This window comes from Gavia stellata, chromosome 8, assembly GCF_030936135.1.
Source record: "Gavia stellata isolate bGavSte3 chromosome 8, bGavSte3.hap2, whole genome shotgun sequence".
Classification (NCBI taxonomy): domain Eukaryota; kingdom Metazoa; phylum Chordata; class Aves; order Gaviiformes; family Gaviidae; genus Gavia; species Gavia stellata.
The window spans coordinates 28,653,570-28,667,023 of NC_082601.1; the positions used below are offsets into that span (position 1 = coordinate 28,653,570).

The window sequence follows — 13,454 nt, forward strand, 5'->3', positions numbered from 1 at the left end:
AGTATTATTCAGGTTTTTTTTGTTTGTTTTGTGTATTGGGTTAGTTTGTCAAACAGCTTTTTTTTTTTTGGCTAAACAAATAGATGCCATTCTTTTCATTACATGCCTCTGTACAAACCAAATCACAGCTTAAGCAGTCAGCTTCTTCTACCTAATTTTTTTGGTTTTAAGTAACACAGCTCTTATGTGATGCTTTTCATCTCTAGATCTCATACTTTACAAATCGGGGTAACTACTGCTTGTGTTTACAGAGTGGAAGGAGCTTTTTTCCAAGGACCTTCTGGTCCAGATTTCATATGCACTTAAGGTTGTGTTTGAACACAGTCCTTCAAGAATGGTTTGCATGTGTTTTTTCTGCTGAATGTAGGGGGGGAAAGGGTGGTATTTCCTGTGTTTTAGAGACAAGCTGTTGAGTAAGATGAGTGGAAGATGGTGAGTGTTAGAAAAAAGCCAATTGCCTGTGTCTTGGAAGGTGGGGTGTTAGAGGCTGTGGAGTCGGCGGGGCATTCTGCAAAATGAAGGAGAGAATTGCTTCTCTAAAAAGCAGCTTGAAAATTACTGCTTTCTCTGTGCCTCTCTGTCTTAAAGCCTATCATACATATTGTGAAACTCTTCTTTCCTTTCCGGGATAGTTTTATTTATTGCCATAGATAGATAGGTAGAGAGGTGGTATTTAAACATGTCTTGTCAAATGAAAAGGTCATTTGTGCAGCACTTTAATTCATTAGGACATAGAGAAAAGCCCTTTTTTTCTGATGATAGTAGAACTTGCTGAATATACAGTTGTAACAATCTGTTAGGACAACTTGAAAACAAATGTATTCACATTAAAAAAATGAAAGAATGCGAGGCAAGAGAACCTTTTGTGACATAGAAAAGGCATTCAGCATTTGAAATGTTCTTATTTTCTTGTTGCATTTCTCTAATGCTTCTATTCTTGTGACAACGAAGAGCTCAGAATTGCCAGAACAAGAACATTGTTGAAATTGAGTGAATAAGTGAAGTTTGAGACTCTCATTCTGTGTCATAATTATGGTGAATGTAAACACAAAGGTGGGGATTCTTCGTATCCTGTCATGCAGCACAGAACTGCTGTGAGAGGAATCTTGTGTTCTTTCACAAGTTTGCAGTGTCACTTTCTGGTTTTGTCCTATAATCTTTCATTTCTGTAACTTCACTGTAACACCGTTACGCTATCTAGGCATAATGATGTGAGTAGTCACTACATGACAATACAGTGCTGATAGGTATGCTTCTAAGTTGCAGGTATACTGTTGGTGCAGTTTGAGTAGGCTGGCTTCAAGATTGCATGCAATACTTGCATTGTTAGTGATATATTTTATGGCTGAGAGTTCTTGTCATTGTGAGAGTTACCAGAATGCGTAAAATTATCTGGTATTGCTGCTGTATTTGGATATGATGAAATTTGGCCTATATGGGGAACAGCGTAATAATTCTCAACTGCAGATTAAAGTTACTCTCTCAGTGAAATATTCAAATATTTGTGACCTAATTTAGATTGTATAGCAGGAGGGAACTGTTCTCCCTATATGAGACAACTGTAGTCTGTATATGACTTTTCTTTGAAAAGTGTGTGTAAAAATTGACTTTAAGACTATTGTATCTGAAAGAGTTCATTAGTAGGAATTTTGTTAGGTGAGGATAATAATGGTTTGATTTACTTCATGAAAGTACTGAGTTTAAATTTTATTGGGCTACTCTGGATGTGGCTGTTGTAGGGGAAAAATAGCAGTACATTTTTTAGCTTCTGCCAAGATGTCTGTGACAGATGGTGTCTTGTCTGTCCAATATGAATTCTTCCCGCTCTATAAATATTGATTGGAGAAGAAAAAATGGTGTTCCATAGCTTTAAAAAAACGTGTCCTGGTTGTTATAGGAGTGACTAAGGGACATTTATACAGATCTTGGGCAGAACGGCACCAGTACGTGCAGAAATCAGTATTTGAACAAATCTAAAAGGGCCTGGTGGAAATCTGGCTCACATTAGACAAACAGAGAAAAGAAAAAATATGTACGTGTTTAGGGGAGATAATGTTAAAATAGTCCCTGCAGGTGCTTTTGTGGTAAAAAATGTTCTTTAGTGGAAGCTGAGGTCTGGAACATGATTAATACATGTGCAAAGATGGGCAGCTGCTAATTTTTGGGGATTGCAGATGCCTGCTTTCGGAGGTCTTGTCCCATTCATTTATCTGCCCTTTTCTGAAGCACCCTTTCAGCTTTTGTGATAACCAACTTTTTCGGGACAGACTTGGTAGAACTTCTTGTGCCATTGTGTGTGCTGCTTATCTTTCATTTTATAATTGCTGTCAAGTTTACAGAGCTCTATCTTGTGTTGGATCCCAAATAACTTGATTGTCTCGTTCATTCCAAGGTGTGCTGATAGAATTATGTCCTTGGCTGCTGCCTCTACAAGGTCCCGCACAGAGATTTGTTTCTGGATGTTGACTGAGATATTGCTGAAGTTGTGTTTTTCAAAGAGTCTTAGCATGTAATTTTGTGTGGCGTTCACATGAGTTATAGTTAAGTGCTGTCTTCAACTGACGTTTAAATGTTAGAACAAAGGAATTTAAACTTTTTAGAAATAGAAACTCTTGTTTGGTATTGCTGTCATTCTCATGGGATTAGTCATGTTCATTTAAGTTTATTAACCTCCTATGCTCTTGATTCAAAGAAGGTATTTGGTACATAATCTACTTTCTTTGGATGAATAAGTAAAAACAACCATTTAGAATTCATAGAGCTTCTGCTGAGGTGTCCAGTTCCATTATTTTGGCTATCAGGAAATACCAGTAGTTTGCTCTAAGGCAGCAGTCTTAAACATTCACTGTATGAAATCCTTGATATAGTTCTGAAGGAATTTTGAGAAAAGTGTAGTCTCTTCAGGCTCATCCTGTCTTGATGTTTTGAATCATGGTCCTTTGTAGCTAAGCAAGAAGACCCTTACCGCTGGTAGATTATGTGTTTCAAGTTCTGGCTTTTCGTAAGCAGATGGAAAACTCTCCATATTGCTAGAGAGAAATTCTGAAATGGCTCTTTGACCTGCAATACAATCATAGTGTTTTCCAGTCTGGGGAATGTAAGAATTTTTGCATATGGAGAAAAACTTTGCCCAAGTTGGATTTGTTTATCAAGCATATTGGTTTTTATACCTCAGTGTGATACTTCTTAATTCTTAAAAGAAGTAATTGGCTACTTTGCAGAAAGAAGTAGTATTTAAATTGTGTGGGGATGACCACATTACAGTTGCAGTGTAGTTAACATGGAAGATTAAATGAACATCCTTTTATGCATGTAAAATGTCCTTATATTGCTTTAAAAAGTTGAGTTACCGCTGGCATGGAACAGTCTCTTTCTGGGCAAGAAACACTGCAATTAGTGTGAAAGTAGGTCATGCTTAGGAAAATGTGTGTGTAAAATACAGATCTCGCTGGAAATAATTACAGAAAACTTGATGCTGTGGTGTTAAGTTATATGCTGCAGGTTGAATTTAGCAACTTTGCTTGCTGTTCTTGAGCTACATAGCAATTGACAGAAAGTTTACTTCTAATTTTGAAGTAAATGGACCAAAACTGCTTGTTGAACTGGGACAAAGAGAATAACTGCTAATTACATTGCCTGCAGAAAAGGGTTTTTTTCTGCTTATTTTCTGAGGTTCTTAAATTGTAGCAGCATAGCAAAGTTTGAGTCTAGTTAAAAAGAAAAGCCTCTTGCAGCCTTCTGGTTTTTTATGTGTTGACAACTCTTACTACAAACGTGAACAAAACTGATAAACTTCTGAAAAATCCTTATTTCTAGCAGTCTACCCTTGGGAATTAGGCTGGGGCTCCTCTCTTGAGGACATGACTTTTATATTTATAAAATGTTCACCAGTTACTCAAGGAGCGCAGAACAGAGATCTAGAGTTTGGCTAACAAACTCTGCATAAGAGGCTAGAATCCCATTCTCACTCTGCCAATATTGTGTTTTATCCAGCGCTATGGTAACAGGAGCAAAAGGTTGTAAAAACATTCTTTGCCAGACAAGTGAGCAGATACAGCTCTCGGGGCAAATAGGGAACAAATCTATTGAATAAGAAGGCGCTGATTTTGCTTAGCAGTTTTCAGAGTGAACTTTTACTAACTTTCTTTCACTTCTTTTTGTTGATCATGATAGTTTGTTCAGTTAGACTTTGTTCTTGGTTCAGTTATGGCTGTGTATCGAGTGTTGCCACCACCTTCAGCAGATGGGTAGTACAACAGAGGTCAGCTTTCAGCAGGCTGAACATGGATATCAAGAACAGATCAACCTGTTGTCTGCTTGCTTCTGCTCTCTTTCTGGCAAGCCCTTCCAATGTGGGCAAGGAAAAAGGCCCGTGAGTTGTGTGGACTGTTGTGATTTTTCAGAGTCAAACAAGACTATATTTCTGTCTGGTCATGTAATGGGGTGCAAATGTGTGTTTTGGGTGAGAGGACTCTGGCATGTGTGATGATGTAGCATTGGAGGAGCTGGAGACTTTGGCCTTTAGTGGTTCTACAATAGGCAAGGAAGGCTGTCCTGTATGTTTGTTTGATTGTCTAAAAAAAGAAAACAGGAGAGATTGGGGAACATTTCATGGAGAGATGCAGGGAAGCCTCTTCTAATTTTTTTAGTTCTGTGCTTTAGAGCTGATCAACTGCCACTGCAGCTCTCCCAGGCTCTGCTAATTTGAGCATAAATCTCTAGGTTTTGGAGTTCTAGTATGCTGCCAATGGTTCTGTTGCCTCCTAGAGGAGTATTGTATGTTGCAACTGTTGTGTGAAGGTTTCTTATTTTGATCTCTACTTTTTTATGCAAAATAGAAGAATTTTTTTTTTGTTCTGTCAGATTATGGGCATGTATCTGAAGACAGTTTGTTCCTTTCACTATGTCCAAATTGGCAGCAGCTTTCAAAAGTGCCAAGTAAGAATAATTTCAAATTTAGACTTAACTGATCACTGTGAAGGGTTTTGTGTAATCCAAGTGTGGTTATTTCCTAGAAATGGAACAGTGATTATGCAAATTCCTGCCCCCAGTTAGTTTAAGCCCTCTCCTCTGTACTATCTTTGAGATGGCATACTCCTGTTACCTGGTAGCTATGCCACTTTATTTCTGTTAAAGCTTTTTTTTAGCCATAGTTATCAAAGGTAGCTAATTTAAAATACAATATCTTCTGGAATGATAAAATTTTGGGGTGTGCTCATGTGAGGAAGTAGGGACAGTGAATGGCAATCGAAAGACTTGTGTTAGTTGGCTTGAAAATGTGGGAACAGTTCTGAGGATAACAGGATTGTATTTGTTGTGGACAGACAGCAAAGGCTTTCCACCGGCTTGTGTTCTTTACTCCTTACTCCTTTTTACGGTGCCTAGTAAAATGGGACTCTGCAACACAGCTCAATGGCAGCCTGATGTAGCCGTGGTAATTGATGCAGGTGTCATCTCCACGTTTGCCTGCCTTTCTTTTGGCAGCTATTGGCTGAATAGGGTGTATATCTTCCCCTTATATGCTGCAATTACACTCTGGCAATTACAAGCTGTCTTGCCATCTGACTAATTACATTAGTACGTTAGGCTGTAAACTGTGATGGTGGATGACCTGGCTGCACATCCCACTTAGCTTTTCTTGCTATGAGATTGTAATGTCTGGCAGTGGACACTTGGAAGCAGAATCAGCTTCTACTGCCACAGGTAACTCTGCCTGTGATTCTAAATTAAAGCTGTCAGCTGCCCTCAGTCATTGCTATGTAATGAATTGAGAATTTATAGTGGAATGAAGAAACTGGCGAAGTTGGGAAATAACTCATCTATTACATAAACCCCTGTGACTGAGTAGTGTTTTGGGAAGCTGAAATAGACACCCTTTCTTAGAAATGGTAGATTTTGTCAGATTTCTTGAGAGAGAGAAAATCTGTTCATCTGATATTGCTAAGGAGAAAACAATTGGTGCAAATAACATTTTTTTGTACAGCAGAATCCAATTACTATGTGATTGTAGTTTGTTCTAACTTCTGAAGGCCACTTTGCATCTGGAAAGTAACTTTTGCAAATGCTACAATGACTTGTTTCATTTTTATCAAGTAGTTGTAAAATCAGATTTAAGTTGAATTGGATTAATCAATGATCTTTACTTGTACACTCAGTGAAAACTCTGTACACTAAAGCGTCCTTGGTGAATGAAGAATTGTAGATACATGAGAGAGTAGCCTGTGGATCTTTGCTGTTTCTGACCTTCTTCGTTCAGCAGATTTGTATTGGCGTAGTCTCTATGGCCACAAATACGTTGATTTTGTACTCGTATTAAAGCCAAAATTGCTCTTGTATTTGAAACTCTAATAATAATTGTGTTGTAGTACGAACTAGAAAATGATCTACTTCTCTCAACTGTGTTACTGCAGAAGAGGTAACAGAGTAAGGGGAAGGCTGCATTGATTAACAGAATGAGCAGTGACTCTTAAATGCACATGGAGAATAGGTTTCTCTCACTGCTGCTTCCTTCTCAAGCAGAAGCTACATCTGATGCTCTACAGCAGTGATGAATAACTATTAATGTAGCTACATGTTAACTACATTTCAGATGCAAATACATTTGGATGCTAGCATGCTGTTCAGTTTCTTGTGATTTATCATTTTCAACTGTATTATTTATGTGTGGAAGAAGCTTCATTATAACCCTGTCTAGTAGGTTTATATGAATGCAGCATGCCTTGGTTTTTTTGCATAAACAGGACTTTTGCTCTACTTTCAAAGAATAGGAACTTGCCAGTTTTGGAGAGCCGGACATTTACATGTGAAAACTGGTCGTCTGTGCTTGTGAATGTATGGAAATACATACTGAGTTTGATCCTGGTGATGGTTAAGGGAAACAGATGATAGCTTTATTGCAACGATGCTGGCAGCATGAAAACAGTGATGCAAGTGATCAGATGTCAGGGAAGCTGTGCTTGTCCACAGCTATCATTTGTTATCTTTTTCTTTTGGGTGCAGTAGACTGATACTCTGTCACAGTTTTCAAACCAGTGAGTTAGTTTTGCCCTCACTGGCAGCCTTGAATGCAGTATGTATTTTAAAAAAGCTGCTTTTCCATTTATGAGGTTAGGCTTTGTGTATATTTCTTTGAAAGGTAGCTTTCCTAGCTGTTAATCAAACCTACATTTTGAGGCTCAGCACAGAAATTAAAATATCGAATGAATCAACTGCAATGAAAACAAAAGATATCAACTTAATGTGAATGACCTGATATTGACTGCAGCGGATTGCTGAGTTTCAGCTGGCTTAAAAGTTAGGAAGTCACTCTTACGATCAAGAAATTCTAGTCCCATTTAGTGCATCATTACAGTTTTTAGTAATCTGAAAAACAGAACAACCTGATGTCAAAGACTTTACAAAAGTATGAATACTAGGAGTATATTCCTCAGCTAGCATGCTTGTTATTAGTATGCAGATAAATTAAGCTAAATTATCATAATTATAAAAATGGAAATAACCGTGTTTATATTTATATTCATATCAGTGGAATATGAAAAATGCAATTAACCTTGCATTTGGAAACGGCTTTTCTTTTTCAAATATCGCATTTATTGCTTGCTCTTTGAATGTTGTTTGAATTATAAAATTTAATGATAGTTTTTAGGTATTCTTAATTCTAAAACTGGTACGTTCTGTAATGATCATGTTTGGCCTAAATGCCAAAGTTCCTTATACAGCTTTGTTGATTGCTGTACTTACATTACTGTGTGATCTCAGCGAAAAAGGTGATGTCTTTGATTAGATTTAGAATATACAGAATTCGCAGTACTATGAGAGTAGTCCTAATCCCCTTTGTTTTGAGTTGTTTTCAGAGGAGTTTACTTCAGTAACTTCACATTTGAAAGTGTTTAAATTTTAAAAACACTTTATGTGAACAGCAGGTTAAATGCTTTCATTTAGGTGTTGAGTAGAGACTTTGGATGCAATTGTGAAGAACTATACTTTTCAGTTTGACAGATATTTATAAGGCAGGATGGTTTAGGTGCCAGTGCATTGTCGCTTCTGAGAGTAGTTCACTAAAAAAAAAGAGTCATGTCACTAGGAGACTAACGTGCTCCATCCTTCACAGATGGGACAAAGAGTTGTCAAACAGGTTACTTTAATTATAGTTAGCTGTCCAGTAAGGTAATGTTAAAACTATTGTGAAGTAAAAATATTCTATCTCCAAAGTCTACTAAGTTGTATGCCAAATTACCAGTCCCATTAATCTTGCCGCATGCCCTGTTGCGTGGTCTCAGTGTATGTTGCTGCTTGTGTGTTCTTTTGAATATAGAATAATAGAAAGTTGTCAGAGAACTTATCAGTGGGTTTGTGGAATGGTACGTGTGAAGAAGTGTTTCCCATTCGTATCTGAAATGTTTGCTTATATTTCTTACCGTTTGATTAATACATAATGTTTAGGGTATAGAGTACATGTAAATGGGCAAGATGACTACCAGCTCTCCTTAATTTTAAAATAGGTATGTATTCATTTGAGTAGGGTCATGAGGTGATCAAGCTAGCCCTCCCTCTTCCTAAAATAATGATAACAGCAATAACTACATGAGTAAGCAATTATGTAGAGAAAAAATGTTTACATGTAGAGATGAATAGTTTAGAGATTATAGTATTACAATTGACAGAGAACAAAAAAATCTACCTCCAACTCCAAGTACTTTGGAACTCTGGTTATAGGTACCCAGGAACAGTGGGTTTCCCCCTGTGTTCAAAGTACTAATAAAATACATGGATCCTCCTGCACATCTGAAAGGGGAATTTTGAGGGTTTCCGGTAGTTCTATGGCATTTATTTTTTTCAGGAGCTCTGGGAGATTTCATTTCCTTCTGTTCTAACACATCAGTGATTGCTTCTGCTTTTTCATTCTTGTTTCACCTGCGTGTTATAGACCAACTACTTAACGAATTGTATGGTACATGTTTTTCATGCTGGGAATGAGTGGTTCTGGTAGTGAAGGAGTGAGGGATATTCTTTAGCAAGTAAGTATTCAATGAGGTAGTTTGTTAAAACAGAAAGCTATTATATTTTTCACTGGCAGTTACATAACGTTTTGGCGTGATTATGGCATAATTATTGGATAATGATGCTCAGTTTTCTTTGCAGTCATTTTTTCTAGCTTACGAAAGGACCTCAGAAGGCACTTGGATGGGCTGAACAAATACCATCTGTGCAGTTGAATAAATGTGGGTAAAATATTTAATTATATATGAGACTTCAAGGAATTCGGCAACAAATAAAATAGAAAGGATGATATAAGAGCTCAATCTTCTATTTTTTCACAGGAAAACTGAAGTGTGCTTTGTCAGTTTTGCAGTTGGGCACATTTCGTACTGAATAACGCAAGCTTGTTGAACTCTGTGGCATGCAGCTTTCATTCTTGAGGCTTCTTGAGAAGCTGATGCAACCTCAACAGAGACCTGAAGGGTTTTGCTTGCTGGTCTTAGACAAATGTCTGCTTGGGTTTGTATTAACAGTAATGAAAAGAAACAACTCCTGTGTTGATTAAATGAAACTAATCTTCTGTCTTATTCTTGAAATTTCACTGTTACTTTTTTGTCACATATACTAAATATGAGTCTTGTTTCACTGAACAGTACTGTTTTGAACAATAGCAGGATATGTATATGTTGGAGAAGTGATTATTAGATTCTGGACACACCTTTCAGTGTAGTTAGTCCAATGTCAAACTGTTTAACCTCAGCTTCCACTTTGACACCTAAATATTACTGCATAAATGTGTTGTACACTGAAGAGTTGATTCGAGTATGAATTGAGATTTTTTCCATTCAGAACTCTTTCTTTTCTAAGATGTTTTTAGGTTTAGGCTAGTTGTGAGTGATAGTAGGCTCAGGAATGAAAAGCTCTTTTTTTTCCCCCTCTCATTTCAACACTAAATATTAATCTTGGAAGACTTTTTCGTCATATTTATGTTAAAGGCAAAAGCTCGTGTTAATCTTCTGTAAGACGAAACACAATTTCTTTATCAGCTCATAGGTCAAGGTTTTTTGGCTCATCCAATAGAATGTGTTGTTTGAGTTTTGTTAGTCCAGCTGAAAACTTTGAACTTCCAAGTTGATGATGACTAGTGGTTAAATAATAAATTTTTTTTTAGAACTAGAGCAGGAAAGAAACCTAGCTACAATAACCAACTAAACTGCCAGCAGCTTTTAGTACTTCCTTTGATGCACCACTTTCAGACCTCTCTTAATAAGCTCTTTCCAGTTCAAAAGAGCTGTGTTTTCCTTTTTTAACATGTTGCTGTCCTTGAAGCCTTTCCTTTTCTTCTATTTTTTCTATTGGTAGCATTTCTTCTTTCATCAAGTTGATATTCTGTAAATCTTACTATAGTGTTCATGTTGCCTCCACCATTTGTTTCCTTGTAATATTTCTTTCTGTATTAATAGCTGTCTCCCCCCCCCCTCCCCATTTGAACAATTTATTAGTATCCTCTTTTTTACAAGTTTTAGAAAAAGAATCCCAGGGTTTTGCCTCCTGTGTGTTTTCGCCTAGCCTCCTCATGGTCCGTGATGCCAGCTGAGGTGGTCAGTTCAATGTACCCAAACTGATGTGAAGGCAGCAGGTTGTTCTGCCACTTTTCCAAATCCTTCAGCTGAACATCAAATCTGGGACTGATTACACCACACTTGTTGAGTCTGCCTGTGAGATTGACAACAATCTTTCCAGCTCTGTGATCATCAATTATCTCAAATTCACCAATGTAACCGTGCTTCATCATCATAGTTAAAAACTGGACGATTACTTTGGAGCACGGCCTAATGAGAACTTGGCATTTCCCACGTTTCTCTGCATTGCTGATGATTTTGAGAGCACCGACTAGAATGTTCATGTGCACCATGGTGCCGGTGCAGCAAGATGGCAGAATTTTTGTACAAAATTGTTCAAGTTCTTAACAGTGACATAACAGACTTTATCACTATGTTCTGGCTGATCTCACTTTGGGGTGGGAGAATGCATTAAATTCTTGTTTCCTTTCTAGCCCTGCTTTTTGTGCTCCATATGCCTGTAAGATTTCCTTTTACTGTTCATATAGCCAAATTATTTTGGCATTTTGCACACCTTGCTGCGTGTTTTATTCTCTCATCTGCCCCACGCTCTCCATTCAATATAGTTTTTTCTTCTTTGTAATTTGTTTTTATATTACTTGTATGAAAACTAAAGTTTGTATTTTCCTAGGCAGGAAAAAAAACATTGTGAGGTTTAATTCCTAAAGTAAAAGGATATCTTGTATAGTCAGCATTTTAGGCCATTTCTTATTCAAATCTGGTAATGTAATTGTGCTACGTAAATGGAACTTTCAGAGTGGCTAGAAAAAGCGATGCCTAGGCTCTGCATCCTGACATGAAAAGTAGTCATCTTTGCACTTAGTGCAGGTTGAATTCCACATCCTTTCTAATGCTAGGAATTTGGGTTATACAATCTAATATAACAATGAGAAATATTTTCAGGTGAACATTTGTATCATCATTCCTGAGCTGTGTACATCTTTGGCATGTGGAAGTGGAAACTTAATATTTCTCCAGTATCTGAAAGCAAGCACATACTATTGCACTGTGTATGTAATACCTGCCTTTTCTGACTGAATTTGAAGTCTATGCATTCATAGCTGACTTGAATGACTTTGATCTTCCCTTGTTATCTAAAAACCTAGCTTTTTATAGAGTGGTCACTGTAGTCTATATTGTAGCTCTCAGACTGGATCCATCCTGTGAAATATTTTCATCTAAGTCTATAGTTTTGTTTCCTGGAGGAGGCAAAACAACTGTTCTAGTAGTGGGTGCTTCCAACAAATGGGAAACATTCTCCAGGGGAGAGCTGGGCAAAGCAATGGCTGCTGCTCTGTCTAGGTGCATGGGGTACCACTTCCTGCTGCAGCAGAGGCAGCCTCTCCCAGTAGTAGCCGACACCATCCTTGCCCCATATGTGGCTGGCAGGAGCATCAGATGAGTTCTCTGTGGTGAGTTAAAACGGTGCTCACACTTACTGCTGAGAGCAGGAGAAAAGGGTGCTGCTTTGTGACTCAGCATGGACCACCCGATGTGTGCACTGTGAGGAGAAAAATGATAAAGAGAACAGATGCTAGCTGCTGCATGTAAATTGGATAATGTGGGCGCAGAAGACATCAAAGATCCAAACATTTTCTCTCTTTAAGGCTGTGAAGATGATCCAGCTGTGATGCTCAAGTATCTTAACATTGTTTGAAAATCCAAATCTGGAAGTTTAAGAGGTGGAGACGCAGCAGCATTCTTAACACAGTTAATGGAAAAATATTAAGGGAAACAAATGAGGCACTGTGCATAGGTCTTGTGGGGAAAAAAAAAAAAAAATCATAGGTAGTGGAGGGCTGGCAAAACTGCAGTGATGTCTACTTTCCAGCAAGCAGAGCAATTCTGGATAGTTATTCCCTCCTTACTCTTGATTGTGTGCTTCTTGTGTTTCTGTGGCTATGCAGTGGTTTGGATGAGGGAAAACTCGTAATTTGGTTTATGGATCAGATAATTTTCATTGGGGACTCACCTCCTAGTTTAATTCTCTACAGCAAAGGGAGCGTGTAGTTTGTGTGGGGACCTCTACTTCCACAGGTACTGCTGGTGAAACTAGAACTTGAGTCTCCATAATATGATTAGTTGCTTAGACCATAATTCAGCTAACATGATTTGCTCTTCCTTTGTGGAATCTACTTAGTTTTGCTAGTGCAAGTGTTCACAAGTTTGTATGGCAGGGAAGATAATGGAATTCACTGGAGTCTAAAATAACCATTTGTTTCTTAGGTTATTTGTAAACTAAATTAGGTACTCAATCCACCATGTGGCCCTATGAATATAGTACTGTCATAACTGAATGGATGTGTTAGGACTAGGAATGAGAGGCAGCCTATGTTGGCAGTGTTGCAAAAGACTTATTTGTCAAACAATGGCTTTGATTTCCTAAATTTAATATCCATTAAAAAAAAGTACAGATCAAGCTGATCTAACAGTTGGAAGCATTGCTTGCCTAAGAGTCATGTGTGTATAGATGTTATGATGTCCATTTTTTTCATAGGCATACAGAATTTCATGTGCATGAGTGCTAGATTAAAGATACTTAAAAACTTTAAAATGGAGAGATATTCAATGGTCTGTTTCATGGCATTTAATTTAGGTCAGGGCACTGAAAACATGATTGCTACCAGTTCTTGATCATGCTGACTGCAACGTTTCTGAGAACTGAAGGGCTTCAAGGACTCTGGTTAATATACTGAAATATTCAAGGTAACAAGTCTCCATTTTGTTATAATGAACATAGCAGAATATGTTTCTCTTGTTTTCAATATTCTACATAGAAACAGTATTCCTTAGGTTACTGAAACTACTGTGCAGAGGCTATCAGTTTGATTAGGGCCAAATTAGTATTTTTAT

At 37.6% G+C, this 13,454-nt stretch overlaps 2 protein-coding genes across 51 annotated transcripts in view; one reads left to right on the plus strand and one right to left on the minus strand.

Annotated features, from left to right (window-relative positions):
• The window catches only part of ABI2 (abl interactor 2), a 67,727-nt gene that overhangs the window by 14,140 nt on the left and 40,133 nt on the right, over positions 1-13,454 (plus strand). The window lies entirely within an intron of this gene.
• On the minus strand, positions 10,495-10,894 carry LOC104256466 (small ribosomal subunit protein uS8). The gene has a single exon (XM_009810920.2). The coding sequence runs from the start codon at positions 10,892-10,894 to the stop codon at positions 10,502-10,504; it is 393 nt and encodes a 130-aa protein (XP_009809222.1). The 3' UTR covers positions 10,495-10,501.

Coding starts and splice junctions, on each gene's coding strand:
- LOC104256466 (XM_009810920.2), bottom strand. CDS start 10,894: ATGGTGCACATGAACATTCTAGTCGGTGCTCTCAAAATCATCAGCAAT.